The 21,409-nt window shown below is 39.9% G+C and overlaps 1 protein-coding gene, 1 long non-coding RNA gene and 1 pseudogene across 2 annotated transcripts; 1 reads left to right on the top strand and 2 right to left on the bottom strand.

The window, feature by feature from the left end:
- Positions 1-1,136: 1,136 nt before the first annotated feature.
- On the bottom strand, positions 1,137-3,665 carry LOC135344450 (uncharacterized). The gene is made up of 7 exons (XM_064541661.1): positions 3,242-3,665; positions 2,914-3,189; positions 2,768-2,859; positions 2,483-2,702; positions 2,159-2,437; positions 1,844-2,098; positions 1,137-1,588 (listed from the first exon to the last, which is right to left on the bottom strand). Exons 1-7 carry the CDS (start codon positions 3,540-3,542, stop codon positions 1,338-1,340), a joined length of 1,674 nt encoding a protein of 557 aa, XP_064397731.1. The 5' UTR covers positions 3,543-3,665; the 3' UTR covers positions 1,137-1,337.
- An 11,552-nt stretch (positions 3,666-15,217) lies between these two features.
- Positions 15,218-15,811, top strand: LOC135344792 (uncharacterized). Its single transcript, XR_010397537.1, has 2 exons — positions 15,218-15,334; positions 15,516-15,811. It is a non-coding gene; the product is annotated as an uncharacterized LOC135344792 (long non-coding RNA).
- Positions 15,812-21,310: 5,499 nt separating this feature from the next.
- LOC135352502 (sushi domain-containing protein 2-like) overlaps positions 21,311-21,409 on the bottom strand; it is a 1,666-nt pseudogene continuing 1,567 nt past the window's right edge.

The following is a 21,409-nucleotide window of genomic DNA, read 5'->3' on the forward strand; positions in this document are numbered from 1 at the left end:
GCCTCGAGGCTCAGCCGCTTTAAAATAAGTCGTGACTCGAGGCTAGGCTTTTGTGCCTTGCATGATGTTGTGTATTTGAGTCTAGTGCTTAGCTTTCCTCCAATACTCTTCAAGCTTAGCCCTAGAGGGCGGGCAATCAAGCTAAACCAGCACATTCAACAGGATGTAGACCGTAGATTAATGAACAGGAAGTCAGTAAATAGACTGGAAACCACGCCCCTTTCTTTAGGGAAAGAGACTGGCCAGGTGACTATCAACGACTCGTCCCAACGGAATGCTTGGAATGTAGTGTGTGCATGAATGCGTGGGAGATATCTAAACCACAATATTGCATAAATTTTATTATTATGTGAGTATTAATATTTTTAGCTGTACAGTTGCAGTATAAATGTTATGTCTACTTAGCTAGCTGTTTGGATATAAGTTGTCTATCAGTACTTCTCCAATGAAGCAATTCTAAAGTTGCTATAACCTGGCTGGCTACAAGGCCACTGCAAAAATAACAGACAGAAGTCAGTAGCAGAGATCAGATATATTTGTCTCTCTGCCAACTGGTTTATGGAAAGTCCCTTTGCTTTGCCCTATTGCCAGCAACATTTGAGTTTCTATTACAGCGGTATCATTGCCACAGACAGGACAAGAACTAGGTACATCCAGGTGACAGCTAGCTCCAGACTTGGACATAGTTTTGCAGCAGTTGACTTGTGATTGAAATTAAGTTTGGTAGGTGGCTGAGCTAGCTAGCTTGCTAGAGTACAAGTAGATCTAGCTCGATCTAGCCAAAGTATACTAAACCGCAACACTGGTGACCACACCCTTTTCCCTGAACCACTTCCGCAAAATTCAGTACACAATGAAGACGAGTCGTTGATAGTAACCTGGCCAGTCTCTTTCCCTAAAGAAAGGGGCGTGGTTTCCAGTCTAGTCAGTAAATTCCTTTTGTTGAGTTTTCCTTCTTCTCATGCAGTACTAGAATTGATTATCATATAGTTGCGGTTAATGGAATGCAACCTTAATGTTCCCTCTGTCTCCAGTCTATGGTGAGAAGTAAAAAATGTTCTGGATGGTGCTACAGACAGTTATGCATTAATATTGCTGGGTATCATATTTGGTTGCAGTTATGCTGTCAAGCACTATACATAATTGTAATAATATTATAGCCGTAAAACAGAACAAATAAATAAGAACTTTTGTGTTCACACAAGACACCTGGAGCTATAATTTTTTACATCTAAACACTATACAATGTAATCGTTAATTATAGTCACTGGAGTTGCAAAAATAGAAGTCATCTAAAGTAATAAAAACAATGGACAATACGATGATTATTATAGTGTTTAAAATTGCACATGTCCATAAGCAAGGTTCCCCTGGGTGTGGGGTTCTGGTTTAATACTGTCTGGTTCTTCATATATAGCAACTACAGGTGGTCTTATTTCAGTTTCCGTTTCCAGATTTATTTTCTGATTCCTCCTGCACTTGTTTATTGCCAGCGCACTGATGGTACCAATGGATACTCCAAGAACCAGGGTCAACAGGAAAGTTAGGGCAAATGTGAGAGCAATTGCAGCTTCTGGAGACAAGGTAGCTACAGAAATAGAAGCATACGACATATAATTACACATTACACAAAAATGTTAAACGCAATTCGGAAATAAAATTGATGAAGCTGTGAGCATTAATTCTTCAATGCAAGGAACACAGCTAGGGCGATGGCTATATAATTTTGTATATATTATAATTATATATATATATATAAGATCATGTTTAGAGCATGTGTAACAAAAGAAGATGCAGTTGGTCTCAATCAGGTATTGTGCATGTTATACTGCATTAAACTCACGTATAAAGGGTTCACACTGAGCAACAGTACCACTCCATTCACCATTGCTCAAACACTCTCTGTATGGAGAGGAGTCACCTGAAAGTAGGTGAGTGCCCTTATTACAGAACGGTATGGCAAAGTTTTGGGCTCCAGGGGTGGTCCCATTGTAGCACACACGCCCATTGGAAATGATGATACCACCAACAAAACCATCCATTAAACACATCTCCGAGGGTTCTATTGGACCTTCAGACAATTCAGCTACATCACATTCTGCAGTGGTATACATACGTAAATGCACATAGTCAATATTTGCTGTTATATACCACTCACCTGAGCGTAATACTCCCGTCACCTTAAATGATAGTACTCCTTGGTTGAAGTAAATGGAATAACAATAAGGTTGTAGAGATGTAAGGATAACTTCCAGAGTATCTCCAGCCGTGCCGTTAGCTGAAATTACAGTATTGGCATCACAGTTAGACATGATTCCGTAGGTCACTGTCAAACCGGTTGAGCCTTGGAAACCACTGGACAGACGAGCGGACACAGTAGCATTGGAATCTTTTACAACTACTGTCAAAGTCACCAATGAAGAGATGCTGACTGGCACTGCAAAAAATGGTTAATATCAAAGATGAACAATATCAAACTCACCTTGGAAGGGTGTATTCACTGATTGACCACCTCCTATTCCATTGGACACAGTCACAGTCACAGTAAAGGGGTTGCTGGGGCGATTATCACTAATGAAATTAGTCTGGTACTGACACAGGGTAGCATTGCAGTCGCTCATGAGAACAACTTGTGGATCACCGACGGTTTGTACGGAGTAAGTAACTGCAGGAGACAAACCAGGAGCAACCACAACAGGAGTCTGCATGTGCATGAAAAGTGTTTGTAACGCACAGTACCGGCAAATGCTACCAAGTTAGAGCTTACCACTACTGGGAAGGTAACAATGATAGAGTCGAGGCTGTCATCAGAATACACTGCCAGCACACTGACATCACCAGCAGGAGGGGGAGACGGTTCTATATAATTATTAAGAGTCACAATGATACACTCACCCTATAGCTCTCACTCACCCATTAAGTTAAGCATTATGGTATTAAAGCTTCCTGTCTGACCACCACACAAGATAGAGTTGGCCCTGACCATAACTGAGCAGCTCTGTGGAGCAGTCAAACCAGAACAAACTCCTCCTAACATGTTGGTAGAAACTGAACAAGAGCCTCCACAATCTGAGATGATATCATAAGACGACGAGGTTCTACAGCCACTGGTTAAGTCCATCCAAGTTACAGAGAATGTGGCCACATCAACAGCTGTCACCATCACATTAGTGGGTGGTGGGGGTGGACCTGTGGGAGGTTAAACGTCAGTAGACTATTGTCACACTGTGATGCTGTTTACCTGCTACTTGCAAGGAATGACTGCCAATCACAGTACTATCATCTCTTGAACACATTACAGTTTGTCCATCCATGTTGGCACTGATAGTAACTGACAGTTCTGATGTATAGCAAGGTTCTGCTCCACTAGTGTCCACTGAAGTACCATTACCGATAATAGCCCCACTTGTACAAGTTCCAACAGCAGTCCCTCCAGAGTACTGACTATGGACTAATATCACATTGTTGGCTGGACAATCAAAGGCAGTTCCTGACCACACCGTAATAACTCCACCGACCACAGTACAAATGTAGGTCTCCATATCACCAGGGCAGAAACACAGTCTTCCATTGGGAAGAGTGGGTGGGACTAAGGTTTCAGCGGCTCCATCACCTAGATTTATGACAGTCTATAATAATCAGCCTTTGCTACTTTTGGCACGCGACTATCATAATAAGGATGCCATGTTTTTACCTCGGGTGTGCATGCGCAGCAATCGAGGTATACGGTAGTGTGTTTGTGTGTGTGTGAGAGAGAACGTTCTATACGCTTTTACCGTTAAAAGATATACGGCGTATATCTTTTAATTTATCGGACACTTCTAATTACCCCGGACACTCTTTTGGGCAATTTTCGTTGTTCTAATACAACGGACACTCCAGTGCTTTAATATTACTAAATATCCGGACAAAGTTGCATTCATAGACGGCAAGTAAGACTTAGAGTGCTGCAGTTATATAGCTTTGAGTAACTATATAGTTTTATAGCTAGTGCAACTATTCAGTCGCACACTGTTCTATTAAACTTAGCTAGCTCGCACGCAGCTGCTTGCTTGTTCTAATTATTCCGGACACTTCGCATGCTCTATAAAAATCTGTTCCAATTATACACGGACAATTTCCAAAATAATTATTTTTTGCTGTCCGATAAATTAGAAGATATACGATAGTCACAATTTTTTTAGTGGATTTACAAAATAATGCTTTAAAGTAGAAGTAAGAGTTTCTATAATAAGTCACATTGCAGTTAGTGGATTTAAAAATAATTTTGCGACGCTGTTGGTTTTGTAGGACTCTCAGACTGCGTAGCGTAGCAAAATCTGTTATAATAATTATAACTTAGCTATATTCTACTTAGTAGCTCTGCACTATACAACGCTAGCTATTTAATTGGTAGCTGCAAAGCCACAGTTTATTCATTGCTATCAGCCATTATAATTATCAACCTCCTGACCATACTATATAGATGAAATATACGACGTACGAAACTCAAACACACGTACCGTAACACCTCTATTTCATTAAGTGAGAAAGGCTTGTGTCGCTCGGGCTGTGGCTTTTATCTAGTATTCAGCCTAGGTAATTGAATTTCTGCATTTTTATTACATTCCACAATACTATTATAGTAGTAAATAACAATATACCCCTAACACTGACACCACATTTCCTAAGAATGCATCAGATGCGATGCAAAAATTTCCTGGGGGAGCATGCCCCCAGACGGCCGTGTGCATTAGTACACATGCAGATAATCGCCTCACCCCCCCTGTCAATTGTTTCTGTATGAAGAAGGCCTGCATGCTGTCAGTATATAAGCATAGATAGTGGAGGGAGAGGGATTGGAAACTTGATCTCGTGGGCTTATGTTTCTACATGTGTACTGATGGCAGATGCGTTATTTGCATTGTATATTTCCTGGGAAATGAGCTACAGTCTTCTTATTCTGAGATTAAATGCAATGTAAATGTGCATGCTTGCTAATATGGTTGTGTGCTTTATACAGAAGTCTTCAAAAACCGTTGAGGTTTGTTTTGACTTTTCCACAGTGTTGTAGCTCCCCAACCAACTAGTATTTTTGTCCATTAATCCCTTTTATGAGAATCTGAATTGTTGATTTTGAAAGGTAAGTGAATATATCACTGAGAGAATTGTATGAAACTATAAGTTTAATTTTGAAAACGTTTAACTGAATTGATGAAAACATCGATTTTTCCCCTCTGTAAAAATAATGCTTGGAGTTTTGTGCTATTTAGCTTGATATACTGATTCTATATAAGTGTGTGCATCGTATCGTAGTATTGTAGAAGTACCCATTGTTAGATCTCGTAATACACATGTAACACAATCGGTATCATACTGTATCTCTATGCCTCGAAAACGCCATATATAGGAAGGCTGACAAAAGGAGGGAACGAGATAAAAACTGTCAAGCCAAACACATAATTAATAGTACTGAAGTTCAGTTGCCAGGCAAATTGTGGGGTTGCCTGAAGACGCAAACAAAGACTGTATATTGTAAATGGGATTCTAGGGATTCCATCAATGAGGCTGTTGTGGAACCAGCTAAAGTGTTGCACAATGTAACCGTTAAGAAGGATGGAACCTGGACTGTACATGCATGTCTACGGAAAAGAAGTCGACCGCATGAACTGTGATGTGTTGAAGCATCTACCTGTATGCATGTATCTCTCCTATCAAAGTGACAGAAATACTATCAGTATTAGATCAAAAAACCTTGTGTGCATGCTGGCCATCCAGACGACGATTTTGTTACAATGATCAAATCAAAAAAAGGGAAAATACTTTCAGTTTGTGGAAAGATCACCTCTTTCTTAGACAAGAATCCAGTTGAGTCTAATGGCAAACAATTTATTCCGAAACTATTCGTACAACAAATTGTAATATTTTCGCAAGTGGGAGGTGTAAAGCCTGTATAAAGTATAGAGGTAATCTGCGTTCTATCCACATGCAATGGAAGAAATCAATTAATACTGTTACTGTCGATGTTCGTTGTAATGAGAGATATGTAAGCACTCCTGAAAAGAAGAAGAAAATGGTGATTTTACGATCTAAAGTTAACGCCATGGAAAAACTATCACAAGATTAAGAGAGATCAAAAGTTGAGACATTAATCGAGTCTAATGGGGAGCTAGTATAGATGACAAATTGCATTCCGATTTTTACAATCATGAACGAAAAATGACGCTAATGTATCTAGAGATTTTCCTGAGGGAAGTTTCCCACGACTGCTTTGAGACAAGCAAAGAAAAGCTGCCTCTTTAGAAAACTAATGGTATGAGATGGTGGCATCCTCTAGTAATAAAATGGTGTTTGAATCTGAAACTACTTTCTGGGGGTGCTTATAGTGCCCTACGTACCAGTGGGTTTTTAACTCTCCCATATGCAAGGACTCTAGAGATTATTCAAATGTATTTGAGTCGAAAATTGAATTTCAAGATGAGGTTGATAAGCAATTGCTAGACGATCTTCCACCATAGAAATTTTGTATAAGTCTGATAATTGACGAAATGAAGATAAAAGAGGGGATTGTATATAATAAAGCAACGGGTAGTGTTATTGGTTTTACTAATAATTATTGGAGATATTAACAATGATCTGTTAAAGCTAGAGGAGGGGGAGGAGAATCACCTAGCTAAGCAAGTTCTGGTGCTGATGGTCCGTGGTACGATGTTTAGTCTAACTTTTCCATATGCTAACTTTGGAACGCTCGGTATTACGGCCGACTTGTTGTATCCCATCATATGGGAAGCTATTCAAAGGCTTGAACTGAATGGACTAAGTGTTATATCTGTAACTGCCGACGGAGCAAGTCCGAACCGAAAATTTTTCCGGATGTACAAAAATCCGAAAGATAAGGATACCTTTATCCACAAAGCACGGAATCCTTATAGTATTGAAAACCGATGGGTGTATTTCTTTTCTGACCAGCCACACTTGATAAAGACAATTCGCAATTGTTGGTCGCATTCAGTGTTTGGCGGTACCCGACTCATGCATGAAGGTAATACAGTTTTGCAGGTTGTAACTATTTTGTTATTTTTCCGTATATAGGTATCCGGAAAGTACATTGAATGGAAACATCTGCGGAGCTCTCCATAACAAAGTTCAGAGTACCTCACTGTCTTCAAAAGGATTGTCATTGTTACCAAAACTCAAGGAGAACACGTTAAGCTTTCTTGCTTTTCGAGGATGCGTGTGGATCTAGCTGCACAAGTGAGTTAAATTGCACTCATTTAATGTTATAACCTGATCTATAATCATTGCTTTTTAGGTGTTGAGCCAGAGTGTAGCAAGTGCTTTTGCGTATTTTAATGACCCTGCAACCGTCGAAACTCAATGTTTTGTATCTTAATTCTTTCATTGCTTAAAGAGTATGTTCGAAAACGAAAGCCTCAGCTAAAGCCTTATACTTCTCAGGTAACTGGAAGGTAATTATATTCACAAAATTTATGTCCTGTGTTTTTCCCGTACAGTGGCTTGATGAGGATTTTTTGAAATATCTTCAAGATTGGGAGGATTCTGTCAATGCTATCGAAGATCTGGAAGCAGGTGCAAAAAACAAGATGTTACTCTCTCGGGAGAGTCTGGAAGGGATTCAAATTACTGGTAGGATGTTTACCGTGTGAATTTATTAGGAAGTGTTTGTTATGTCGCAGGTTCATGCAGACATTTGAGTTTAGTGAAATCGTATTCAACAACTGATAAAATGCACAAGAACAAAGGTATAAGTATGTACAAGACAAAAGGCAGTGGAACAGAGGCTCCCATACACAAAGAGCCGCCTGGAGCGGGCCCCTATAGCTAGGCACAAAGGGAACAAAGAACAACTATACAGAAAGAACCTACTAACGAACAGAAACCACAATAACAGAAAAGTACTATACAGGAAGTAAAGTTAACCACAGGACATGAGTTAATTAACACAACTAAAAGTAATGTTATGTCTACTGAAAATTTAATAGATGATATACTCCACTACCCAAACGTAGGTGCACACAAACAAAATTAATGTTAAGCTAGTTGATTTTTGTATTGGATGTTGTTTATATGTTTCTATCCATGATGCAGCCATTGAAAATTCTCTGATGGTAATTAACCCATATAGCTTAATTATTTATTGTATGGCTTCTGAGGTATGGCCACCTGAATATTGCCGTTTTCCCACACAGTTTCCCTCACTTAGTTGTACGTAAAGAGAAATAACTTATGATCAGAGTGTTTCCAAGATGTGTCACTAATATCAACTTGTAGCTTATGTAACGGGGTTTCGTATGGTATGTTGTGCGGCTTCTATTAATCAATTTACTGATTATGGGATACATGTTAAAATTTGATTTAGATTTTTCTTTGAAACAACCAATTTTTTCCTGGTATACTGAATTATAATGTTCAACTACAATTACCCTCTTTGTAGAAAAAATTTGGTGATGGGATCATAATAGGTTTTGGAGATAAAGTAATTATGTAGTTAACACCTTATAGACAAGACTATACTCATTTGAGTATACACCTAATAATTATTAACTCCAAAACCCATTATGATCCCATCACCAAATTTTTTCTACAAAGAGGGTAATTGTACTTGAGGCATTATAATATCAGGAAAAAATATTCAATTGGTTGTTTCAAAGAAAAATTTAAACCAAATTTTAATATGTATCACAGATTTACTAGCTCTTCAACAGTTGTCTTGGACGTACAGTCTTTATTATGCCTCAGTGCATGCGCAAGCGAGGTATACGGTAGTGTGTTTGTGTGTCTGTGTGTGTGTAGACTGCTACAGCTGCTGAAGGATGAATCAAGTAAGAGTTTCTATAGGCTTCTAGTCATGTTTACTTGGATTTTAATTCGTGGATTTGCAAAATACCGGTAATGCTTCGTTCTCGAGTTATGCGGCCTAGTTTGCTTACTTGGAATGCCATTGCAGCCTTTTCAGAAGAGCACATAGCCAAACTTGTTTACCGAGTGTTGCTCTACTTAGTAGTTATAGCTCTACACTAGAACGCTAGCTATTGGTAGCTGCAAGAGTGAGAAGAGAGCTGCAAGGCTCCATTAATTTTAGACTTGAACTTTTGGCATCAATCGTTTTTAACAACAATCATGGTCGATCATTACCCACTCTCTGAGTTTTTGCATGCAGCAAAATTAAATTGTTTATCATGTGCAAAAAAGCTATTAGTAGCTTTATGTTATGTAGCTTTGGCATCTCCACCGAGGCATCAGCACCTGTGGTGCTTTCATCTAATTCTTTTTTTACGAGACGTTCAAAAATCTTTTCATATATTATAAGTTGCATACAAATTGGATCGAAGATCTCAAATTGCAAAGCATTTGATTTCATTCATTCACAAGAACACCTTTTTTGTCCGTTCTCAGTTGATGAAATAGCCCCCACAGTTTTGCCCTTTTTGTCCTTTGTACTCTGTCACAAGTATGTTTAATTTGTGCTTGCAGAAAAGCTGTGATACTGGTAGAGAAGGTATCCAATACTTTCATGTTGGCTTCACAACAGCTTTTATCCAAGATATCTTCTGTCCTCTTCTTCAGGTTAGTCCTCCGGCTACTTTCAAGGATACTAGTACATTTCTCTTGTAGTATTTCAGTATTTCATGAAAAGCACCACATATCAAATCAGACATAGCTAGCTAGCTAGCTATAAATGTTTATGCCTCACACATGGACGGTTAACCCGTTTACCACCATGGAAGAAATAAAAGAAGAAAGATGTAATTGAATGCCATATTTAACTCGCGCATGTGCCGCATGAAACTGGGAGTTTTCAATCCCTCTCCCTCCACTATCTATGGTATAAGCTACTAAACTTCCATACTTGAGCACATAATTATGTGATCCAGGACACTACTTAGCTACCGTATTACTACAGTGGAACCTCCATAAAATGAACACCATTGGGGATGGCCGTTGTAGAGAGTGGTCTTCCTTGGGAGGTTTCGATTGCCAGCTATATATGTATGTTCTATGAGTCATTTCTTGCTGCTAATGAATCTTGGAGCTTTGCTAACTGCTTCTTTAGCTCATACAAGCTTTGAAAAGGCTGCTCAGGGGCATTAAGGACTGTCAAAATTAGAATGACAAGAAATGTATTATAATGATTTCATGCACATGACGTCACGCATTGGAATGTTTATCACGTGAGTTGGGTGGCTAACTCTACAGTTACTATGGGGTTGGGAGGGGTTGTTATAAAAGAAATGAGGAAATGAGGAAATAAGAAATAGAAATGAGAACGAGAAATGAGCTGTTAGGCAGAGCGTATCTATGGGCAGAGCAAGTCTGAAGACAAGCTAACATCTACTGAGCTACAGGTACGTACCTCCTGGTGACAAGTCTCCTGGTACTCTGCCACCATACAGAACTTATGTTCCTCTGGTACACGGTGTGACACTCTCTACCTCTATCTACTTGTGTGCCATGTATACGACTGGCATGGTTCAGACATCAGATCTACCTACGTAACGGTACTTACATGTACTGTCCTACAGTCCCACAGTCTCAAACAATTTACCTATGCGTGGCTATACTGGGAATACATTCACCGATTTCACAATCCGGTGGGCAAGTGATAGTCAATGGACTGGACTCAATGTCAACATCTACATGTAAGTAACAGCAAAGAAACCTCCAAAACTGTTTGTCAAACCAAGCAAATTCTAATGATCTGCCAGTCCTGTCGTAAAGCTGCAGGAAGTAATGACATTAGTACACTGTACTGGTATCATATCCAATCTCGCTACAGGGTGAAGAAAGCAATTCCCATTACCATTCTCACAAGCAATGCTTAGTTAAAGCTGATGCTACCTTTAATGAAGAAAGCTCACTGTGCCATCTGAAGCGATGGTAAAATTTAATTCTTACAATGTGTCCGACAACCTGTATTGTGTGGAGGTGCCACTATAATTATATATTTGATAACTAAAATAATACTTAGTCACCTACTAGCTTCTTGGCTGATATCAGTCATTTTTGTGCATCTATATAATAATAATTATTATAACAATGTCATAATTATTGTGATGAAAATTAATGCCATGGTGATGATCGTAACCAAAATATAATTATTATTATTATTCTATTTCTTATTTTTTCATTTCCTATTTCTTATTTCCTCATTTCCTCATTTCTTATTTCTCATTTCCTCATTTCTCATTCCCTGTTTATAACAACCCGTTACTATGTGAGGGTGGAGCTTCGGTCACATGCCGCTGTACTTAACTTACTGAAATTGACCGTAATGTCTAGAGCGGAAGTGCCTGTCACGTTAACCGTTACATAACAAGATTGAATTCTGGCTCATTCCTAACCTATTTTTCTCCAATAGAGCCTATATATAGGAAGGAAGGCTTTGAAAGCCTTTGCACCCACAGCTGAAGCTATCCTGAGTACTTCCTAAGTATTTCCAATCGTTTGTGAGCTACTATTAGTCACACAGCTGAGCCTGTGTCACAAAACTATATATCCAGCTGGAGCTAAGCCTAAGAGAGATTTAACGACTCTCAACAGCTTGCAGCAACAATACTGGGAAGCTAAATCCTATTTCAGACTTCTCTGAATAACTAGTAAGCAGTAATTTAGTGTAGCCTCGGTCCCAGGCCGATTTTTTTTTAATAGAACGGAGTTGAAAAATACGGCCTGGTATTGATTGTATCTGGGCGTGGCAGGAACCGGAAACCAAAGTAGAGATTCTTCACGCTTTGTTTTATGTCATATTTAAGTTTAATACCGTAATTTAGCTCCGTGTGTGCTCTGAAGTAACTGAATCTAGCCATAGATTATCTAGCTAGCTAGCTACTGCAAGTTTAAGTTGTTCAGATTAACGTATACATTGTCTGCTTCACAAGAAGGCCCCACTCTCATTGCAGAACAGGCCCAGCTCTTGTCAGAAGGAAGAAACGTCTTTGCCATGGTTTTCAACATGGTATGACAAGTCTCTTGCTTTCACTCACTGCCCTTTGTGATGGACTACAAACTAGTAGGTAGGACCAACACTGCCGACCCTTGTCGACAGGTGTGTTGTTCTTGCAAATCTCTCTGCTTCTTGGGTTCCTAACCACGACCAGATACACGCCCAGATACAATCAACACCAGGCCTGGTTGTTGGCCTAGCTAGAAACAACTCGGCCTGGAATCGAGGCTATAATTTAGTGGTACATTTTGAGAACTCATTGTAAAAAACATTTTGCCTCACTCAGCAATGTTTGGGCTCACGTGATGTTGTCTGGCTTTAATGTACAAGAATATCACGTGACAGATAACTTCCACTTTAGACATCGAGTTGCAAGAACTCTGCAAACGTCTGTAGCTAGTTGATCGAGTAAAACCCTGAAAACGAATTTGTTGTAAGCTACCTAGTAGCTAAGACTATTAGATAGTAGAGAACTTGTTTCCTGCTGCGCAAGACAGAGTGCAGCCAAACAAGAAAGTTAGGAGAAGATCTCAGGGACAATTCAGGTAAATCTTAGCATGTTGTTTATGTAGACCAATTACCTATGAATCTGCTTTTGCGCAGCAGGATTTCATCAGTATATGATATGTACATCAGGATTCCAGGAAAAGATAGGATCTGTAACTGGAACAAATACTTATTTAATAATCTAAGAAAAGTTTATGTTAATTGATCAAATGATCTTTATTTTCAATTAAGGATACTTAAATTATTATGTTAGGAATATCCATTGAAACTCTCAGGATACTCCAGGGTAAAAATCCCATGTACCCTAGGGTACATTGACTTGTGGTGAGCCTAAAGCCCACCCTCCACCCTTAAAGGGCTCTCTCTTTTATAGAAAACTACTTTGGATCAAATTGTGAGGATCCAATCACATTCAATAAAACTACCCACCCCATTGGAAGTGGGTTGTCTGAAGACTGAAGTTGTAAATGTGGTTTGTCAAGTGCAAGCACACCGCACACAAAATGTGCACAGTGTATGCACGGCAGAGATCAAAGAGAGTACTACTCAGTTGTAAATGGGTTGGATAACAGCTTCTACTAATCAATACATGTTATTGTACTACCTCGTGCAGTTGTATGTATTCCCTGGGTGGCTCACAGTACTCCCAATTGAGGAGTATGCAGTGGCGTAGGAAGATTTTTTGCATGGGGGGCTCATAGTAGTCTGGCCACACCCTCCCCAACTTCGTATTCTTGCAAAGACTGAAAGAGGCTGGAATTCGAGACTAGGCTCATAGATCAATCATTATCTCGTGGTAGATCATCACTTTGCACTTTAAACTTTCGAAACCTAGCCTATCATTGAAATAATCACGTAATTTATAGTTTAATAGCTAGCTGGCTGCATGCAGCTGTAGCTAAGCTAACTCAACAGTTCAAGCTAAACATTGCTCTCCAACAAGGGGGGGTTCCAGCCCCTGGAGCAACCCCACTTCCTACGCCACTGGTATGGATTTGCTCTGCACAAGGGGGCCTTTCGTGATGCTTTGTCCCTCCGCTATGCGTGGCACATTCCTCATCAGCCAGAGACTTGTGCTTGTGGGAAGTCTTTTGATGTGAACCACGCAATGATTTGTCCTAAAGGTGGCTTTCCTATTATTCGCCACAATGAAGTAAGAGCTGACCTGCTTATGGAGATCTGCCATGATGTTGAATTAGAGCCAACGCTGCAACCGCTCACCGGTGAAAGGCTATCTCACCGCACAGCAAACACAGAAGATGGAGCGAGGCTGAATGTTAAAGCCCGTGGGTTTTGGGACAGGATGCAATGTGCATTTTTTGACATTAGGGTTTTTTACCCCAACGCACAAAGTAATCGCTCAGCCCAGTTATCCACAGCATACAACAAACACAAATCGGAAAAAAGATGAGTATATGGCCATAGAGTCAGGGATATAGAACATGGCTCATTCTCTCCCTTGGTATTCTCCTCAACTGGAGGTATGGGCAAAGAAGCCAAGATTGTATTCAAGAGGATAGCATCACTCGTGTCCGTCAAGAAGGACACCCCGTACTCCAAAGTGATTAATTGGATTCGCTGCAGGCTCTTATTTTCGCTCTTAAGATCATAATCACTTCTATGCATTCGTGGCACACACTCCCACACCCACAACGTACTAAAAACAGTGACATTTCAATTGAGCTGGTTCTTAGCGAGAGCCACCTTAATTAACAGCTGATAGTACTTACATGTGTTTCTAACTACTTTATAAAACTACATGCTTGCTATTAAAAAAAATGTATTCCCTGGGGAATACATAGAACTGCCCTCGGTAGTACAAATCCAATACACCCTTGATATCCATGGTACAAGTATTAGTTATTGCCCAGCCAGACGAGGGCGCCTGCAATAACTAACTTGTTGCCCAATGACGTTAAACTCGTCTGACTGGTCATATAAGTCGTAATAAAAGACATGTGTTTTGAAGGAATTTAGTGTATTCATTAGTTTTGCTAAATTCCATAGTAAATTTTTAGGTTTTCTTCCCACTAAAAGTAGTAGCCTATAAAAGGGACCATTGGGTGGGATGGTGGGGGTTAAGTCCAAAATGGATATCTCTTAAAGAAATCTGTTGCATTTACAAACAGTGTAAGTGCATATAATCCAGTGCAATATATGGTTGCCATGGTAGTGATGCAACATGCCATATACTGAGCACTGGATTGCTTTGATCTGCCCACTCACTGGGCAACAATTACTATTGAATACTTTTCGATGTATGTGACATTGTGTTATTGATTCTCCATGGACGTGCCTTAGTACACCTGAGTGTAGGGACAAGCTACAGCTAGGTTTTCACGATAGTGCTATCTCAGCAATAATTTTCTGGGTGTGGCTGTGCGTTCAGGGAGGCTATTTTCCAAAACTGGATTATTAGCGCTTACTCGACTATGAGTGTATCTTTATTTTAAGCACATGCTCAACTGCAGGCTTTTTTATACTCGAATTGAAGCGCTTTTCAAGAAGGTTATTAGTGAATTTTAGAGCTAATTTTGTTTATCTATGAGCTAGATAGCTTGTACAGTGCGTTGTACAGTGCATGATTGCTATATACCTAGTGATAGGACTCTCTGGGCAGAGGCGGATCTAGACATTAGAAAAGGGTGGTTCCTAAAAGCAAAAGGATAACGAGCCCAAAGGGCGAGTATTAAGCTGCGCGCAGCGCGAAAAATTGGACCACGCCCACTTCCGGTGTAAACCCGCCCATTTCCGGTGTCGTTCCTGTCACCTGAGTGCTAGGCCAAGGGCTAGGGAGGTCTATTATAGTACCGTAGTAGATGTAAGATTATGTCTAGCTATAGCTATGGCTCCAGTCCAGTGATAGTAAGATCAAGAAGTTAAGTAAGTGTGTGAGTGAGTAAATGACTAATTTTTATACAAGAGCTTAGAGTATTTAATAATTAATTGTAAAAAACACATAATTATAAAGACATTCAATCATCAGGTAGCATAAAAGGGAGTTTCATTCTCCTTGGGTGTAGCTGGCTGTATGATACTACTAGTTTTTTCATATTTTCTGCAGACAAAAGCTGGTTGCATCGGTCACGATTGATATTCATTAAAGCAAGTGAACCCAATCTCGATTTCCGACATGGTAGCACGTCGGGCTGTCTTAATAAGTTTTTAGTTGGCTGAAACTCCTCTCGCTCTCACAAGATGTAATAGGAAGTGTCAGAGCCAATGTCAACAGAAGATTCACATTTGGATATGTCATCACATGGCACTCTCTCAAGGCAGCTCCTTATTTATATGATTTGGATTTTTATTTATGTGAAACCGTACTTGCTTTACTCTTTTTGAAGAATGTTGAAATTGGCACTTGACTTGGTCTCTTCCTGTTACTCATTGTTGTATAATAAGTAAGTCTGGTTGAACATAATTACCACAATCAAAGCTGCATGACCACTGGACACACACATGGATGTGGCCCATCTTGTATCCAATTAATTACTGCTTACTATGCAGTTTTTGCAACGCGATCAGTTGAAAAAGAGTAAAGAAGCTGCCACTGCTTTTAGCTAAGTTCTGTTCCTTCTAGAGTGGACTACATGCAGGTATTGACATTACTACATAAGTAGAATAGGTAAAACATGACTGTAAATGACTGTAGATTGCTAAAAATCAATTTTAATATTTTGAGCAAAGGGGGGTTCCTTTGCTCCCTTGGATCTCCCCCTGGATCCGCCTCTGCTGGGCATGCTGTTACCTTGTCTGATCATGCTGAGAGAATGTGAGACATGGATGAGGTCCTTTTATTCCAAGTTCCTGGTCAATATGAATTGTAAATGAACTGTAACATAATAGTATGATATAGATCCAGTTATAGGGTTGCCTGCTTGCTCACTTTCTAGCCAGTCAGCTCTCATCACATAGACATCCGGTTGCTGGGTGGGGCTCGAAAATAATGACTGCATTATAGGCGCATTCTCGAATATAAGCGTATAGAGCTTGCTATGGACCCCAAAAGCGCACGCGCTAATAATCCAGTTTCTACGGTAAGCTTGTTGGAGACTAGAAAGCTGCTCGGTCAATGGCTATTTGTGCTACATGTATTAATTACTGTAACACACTGTAACGCAATTTTATGGCTGCCCTATACTGCATGGTATCCTCAGTGACCAAGCAGCACAAATTATAGACTGGTACTGTTACAGTATTGGAAGTTTAAACATTATAGCCATTGAGTGGGGCTCCACTGCTCAGAATATACTTCTCTAGGGGGGAGGCCCTAAATCACTATGGAGGGCCTAGGTTGCTAACGAAATAGGGCCCCCCCTAACACCCCAAATCGCAATGAGGGGAGCCCCATATCACTTTTACACCGGTAAGCCACAATGATATACCATAATTATTGCATATAGAATAGATAAGGAATAATCACGTGCGTGGACTTCCATTTCCAATCCCTCTCTTCCTTAATTTATGCCACATGCACACAACAAATAAAACTATAGAGCACTAAAGTGCAAACCTTGGCTGGTGACATGATAATAAAGAAACCAGAAGAGTGATAATGCAGTGCATGTAGCATGTATGACTAGCACAGCAACTCAAGAGCTAAACCAGACTGGAGGCTAGACTGGAAACCACTCCCCTTCTCTCAGGAGAAAGGGACTGGCAAGCTGCCGTGTTGAGAGTTGTCCCAGTGCGTGAAGAATGTCACGCTGCCACAAGAATGTAAACGTCACAAATACTCATGTGCCACCGCCCACACGCTAACTATTACTGCACAAAATATTACCGGCCTCGAGTATAAGTACATTCACTGGCGGTCTGTTATCGAGGCTGAGCTAATATCACCCACGCATTACGCATTTTGTGGTTTGTTCTAATTGCATTTCAACGGCAACTTGACAGTCCCCAGAGCCCAGAGCGAAGGGAGTGGTTTCCAGTCTAACTAGAGGCATGCTGAAACATTGAGTGGTACATGTCACATGAGACATGCACTGTGGACTGGGATCACAGCAAAGAAGCCTGGAGTCTTAGACTTAGAGAGGTATGGCTCCTGCCAGGCTTGAGTATACAGGATACAGAGTCAGCCAACAACCAGTCACAATATTAGCTTTCTACTATTCAATTGTTCCTGGTACGGGATCACTTCAGCTGCAAATACGTAGTCAGCAGGAGCTAGATCTAGATAATTCTAGCTTTCTACTTTAGTGACCCTGTTCCTGGTACAGGATCACTTCAGGGGTTGTTATAAAACAGGGAATGAGAAGTGAGGAAATGAGAAATGAGGAAATAAGAAATAGGAAATGAGGAAATGAAGAAATGAGAACGAGAAATGAGCTGTTAGGCAGAGCATATCTATGGGCAGAGCAAGTCTGAAGACAAAGCTAACATCTACTGAGCTACAGGTACGTACCTCCTGACAAGTCTCCTGGTGCTCTGCCACCATACAGAACTTATGTTCCTCTGGTACACGGTGTGACACTCTCTACCTCTATCTACTTGTGTGCCATGTACAACTGGCATGGTTCAGACATCAGATCTACCTACGTAACGGTACTTACATGTACTGTCCTACAGTCCCACAGTCTCAAACAATTTACCTATGCGTGGATATACTGGCAATACATTCACTGATTTCACAATCCGGTGGGCAAGTGATAGTCAATGGACTGGACTCAATGTCAACATCTACATGTAAGTAACAGCAAAGAAACCTCCAAAACTGTTTGTCAAACCAAGCAAATTCTAATGATCTGCCAGTTCTGTCGTAAAGCTGCAGGAAGTAATGACATTAGTACACTGTACTGGTATCATATCCAATTTCGCTACAGGGTGAAGAAAGCAATTCCCATTACCATTCTCACAAGCAATGCCTAGTGAAAGCTGATGCTACCTTTAATGAAGAAAGCTCACTGTGCCATCTGAAGCGATGGTAAAATTTAATTCTTACAATGTGTCCGACAACCTGTACTGTGTGGAGGTGCCACTATAATTATATATTTGATAACTAAATACTTAGTCACCTACTAGCTTCTTGACTGATATCAGTCATTACTTTTGTGCATCTATATAATTATTATTATTATAACAATGTCATAATTATTTGTGATGAAAATTAATGCCATGGTGATGATCGTAACCATAAATATATTATTATTTTTCTATTTCTTATTTCTTCATTTCCTCATTTCCTATTTCTTATTTCCTCATTTCCTCATTTCTTATTTCTCATTTCCTCATTTCTCATTCCCTGTTTTATAACAACCCTCACTTCAGCTGCAGAGGAGGTACGACACGCGGTTAAGCTCATGTGGCTGCTATTTCTTGATTGAAGGCAAGAAAGACAAAAAAAGTCGTTAAAATGCGTCACTTGAAAGATACACGCAAACCAAATCCACTATCAAAGTACACAGTCTTGAATGATATGATATTCATGCACAAGTTAATGAGATTCATAATCCTTTTGTTCAAGCTACATTTTGCTCGCTTTTATTAGACAACGAACTGAAAGCTGCCACTATCAAAAGTACTAACTTGTTGTGTGGAGGCTACCCATGCTGTAAACGCAGTGCTAGAACATCCAGGTAAGCAGACCCAGTCACAAGCTTGTTAGCTTTTGCTCGACAATAAAGCTTTAACATCAAAATCTGCCACTATTTATTTATTAAATTAGCTAATTAGAGCTAAGTCCTCCCTTCTCTACGGAAGCCCATTAGGGACATCCCCAGGTCATTAATTCTCAAGGTTCAAGTTTTAAATTTCTCCAGGTCCAACTCAAAATTTCTGTCGCTGAATCTGTTGACAGCTAGTTGTGTTTGGTGTCTATGATGGTTACTGGACCTAACCTTATCAGCACATAATACCCATACTAGCTAGATCCGCCTAGATCTAGTCATGTTTTTTGCTGAGTCAGCAAAAACGAAAAGCAATTTGGCCTGGAATGTCATTAAAAGGTCATAATTATGGCGCAATATTAGTGCCAAAATTAGAGTATATACGTATTTGTATCTAGGGGGTACTCTTTTTGTAAACTGGTATAGAAAATAAACATTCAGGGGTACACTTTTTATCACTTGGGGATACTCTTATCAGTTTAGGTACACAAATAATTCTTTTGAGGGTACCTACTCTTCCATATTATAATGACCTGAAGAGTACCCTCAAATATATTTTCCATACTGAACTAAAAAGAGTACCCTCAAATAAAAAGAGTACACCCTCAAATAAAAAGAGTACCCCCAAATAATTTCTAAGGTTAAAGTTCACGTACTTTAACCTCTACGTGTATTTCTATTTAGAGCGCATCCTTAGACTTGAGTACGTTTTGTCCATGTAATAAAAGCACCATAATTATAATTTTTTTATCTAGTCTCATAAAAATTAATAATAATTATCATAAGGGATCTGATGAAGGCCTTCCCACTTCTTCAGAAGCTAAGGTAGGTGTACAAAATCTACTCGCAACTGTATGGTCTCGCCACCAGCATGTCCTCTAAAGATAGCGTGTGCTAGAATTTACATAGCCCAGGGCTTCTGCCTCTGTTTGACTCAACGAGCCATCAACAATATCAGTCAACAGTTCTCTATAAATCAGCTATCAGCAGCTTCCAGCGTAGTTACACCAGACTTCCAAGGGACTGTTCAATAACCATAAAGATTAATATCAGCAGCTTCCAGCGTAGTTTAATACACCAGACTTCCAAGGGACTGTTCAATGATTAATATTGCTCACAATTCTAAGGGGCGCTCTAAATAGAAATACAAGCCACACCTCTAAGTAGAGGTTAAAGTGCGTGTACTTTAACCTTAGAAATTATTTGGGGGTACTCTTTTTATTTGGGGGTACTCTTTTTATTTGAGGGTACTCTTTTTATTTGAGGGTATATACTCTTTTTATTTGAGGGTACTCTTTTTAGTTCAGTACTCTTCAGGTCATTATAATATGGAAGAGTAGGTACCCTCAAAAGAATTATTTGTGTACCTAAACTGATAAGAGTATCCCCAAGTGATAAAAAGTGTACCCCTGAATGTTTATTTTCTATACCAGTTTACAAAAAGAGTACCCCCTAGATACAAATACGTATAATATACTCTAATTTTGGCACTAATATTGCGCCATACATAATTAGTGAAAGTTCAAGTGATGTCCGACCTCCTCTGGAAGTCCCTTTTCTCCTGCCCCCGTCCAATCAGAGAAAAGGGAGTGGCTTGCGAGTCTAAGGTCCCCCCCCTATAAACACCTCAAATCGCTAGCTTTTTAGGGCTGGCCGGGGGCCCCAAAAGGACCATATACTATATAGTATACTATATAGTATATCGCTTCTACACCGGTGTAGCCTCGATTCCAGGCCGTATTTTAATCGGCCTTGAATCGAGGCTAACACCGGTGTAGAAGCGATATGGGGCTCCCCCCATTTCAGGGCCCCCGGGCCCTAAAACGCTACTAAAACGCTAGCGATTTGGGGCCCCCCCACGGCCCTATTTCACTAGCGCTTTGAGGCCCGATATGGGGCCCTCACTTATAACTTCAGAGCCTCCAAGTATACGGTTTTTTCCGTATTTATACGGATTTCTGTCTTCTAATACGGTTATACGGAATTAACTGCAAAAATACGGATATACATGTAGATCTAGAAGACTAGAAGTGACCTTTTGTCAGCTTACAGAATAAGTTAACTGGCCTTATAGTTGACAGTGAAGGATCTAGTAGCATCCATACAGCTGTAGTAGCTCTATGCTCTATACTAGTAGTGAAAGACAGCTATAATTTATAAAGCCAAGTCTCGCTTACCACGCCCCTTTATTGAAGGGGCGGGGCAATTACAAAGCCACTAAACAGCATTTCACTAAACACTAAACAGCATTTCATCTCATTTTCATGTTTTGTACTGAAAATCATCATACAGAAAAATGAGCTGATTAATACTGAAAAGAAAAGTCTCTACTTGGAGGCTCTGTAACTTG

This window comes from Halichondria panicea, chromosome 1 (genome assembly GCF_963675165.1).
Source record: "Halichondria panicea chromosome 1, odHalPani1.1, whole genome shotgun sequence".
Lineage (NCBI taxonomy): Eukaryota > Metazoa > Porifera > Demospongiae > Suberitida > Halichondriidae > Halichondria > Halichondria panicea.

Coding starts and splice junctions, on each gene's coding strand:
- LOC135344450 (XM_064541661.1), bottom strand. CDS start 3,542: ATGGAGACCTACATTTGTACTGTGGTCGGTGGAGTTATTACGGTGTGG. Junction 2,703..2,767: donor TTGTTACCTTCCCAGTAGTG/GTAAGCTCTAAC, acceptor ATGCACATGCAG/ACTCCTGTTGTGGTTGCTCC. Junction 2,438..2,482: donor AGTGAATACACCCTTCCAAG/GTGAGTTTGATA, acceptor CATTTTTTGCAG/TGCCAGTCAGCATCTCTTCA.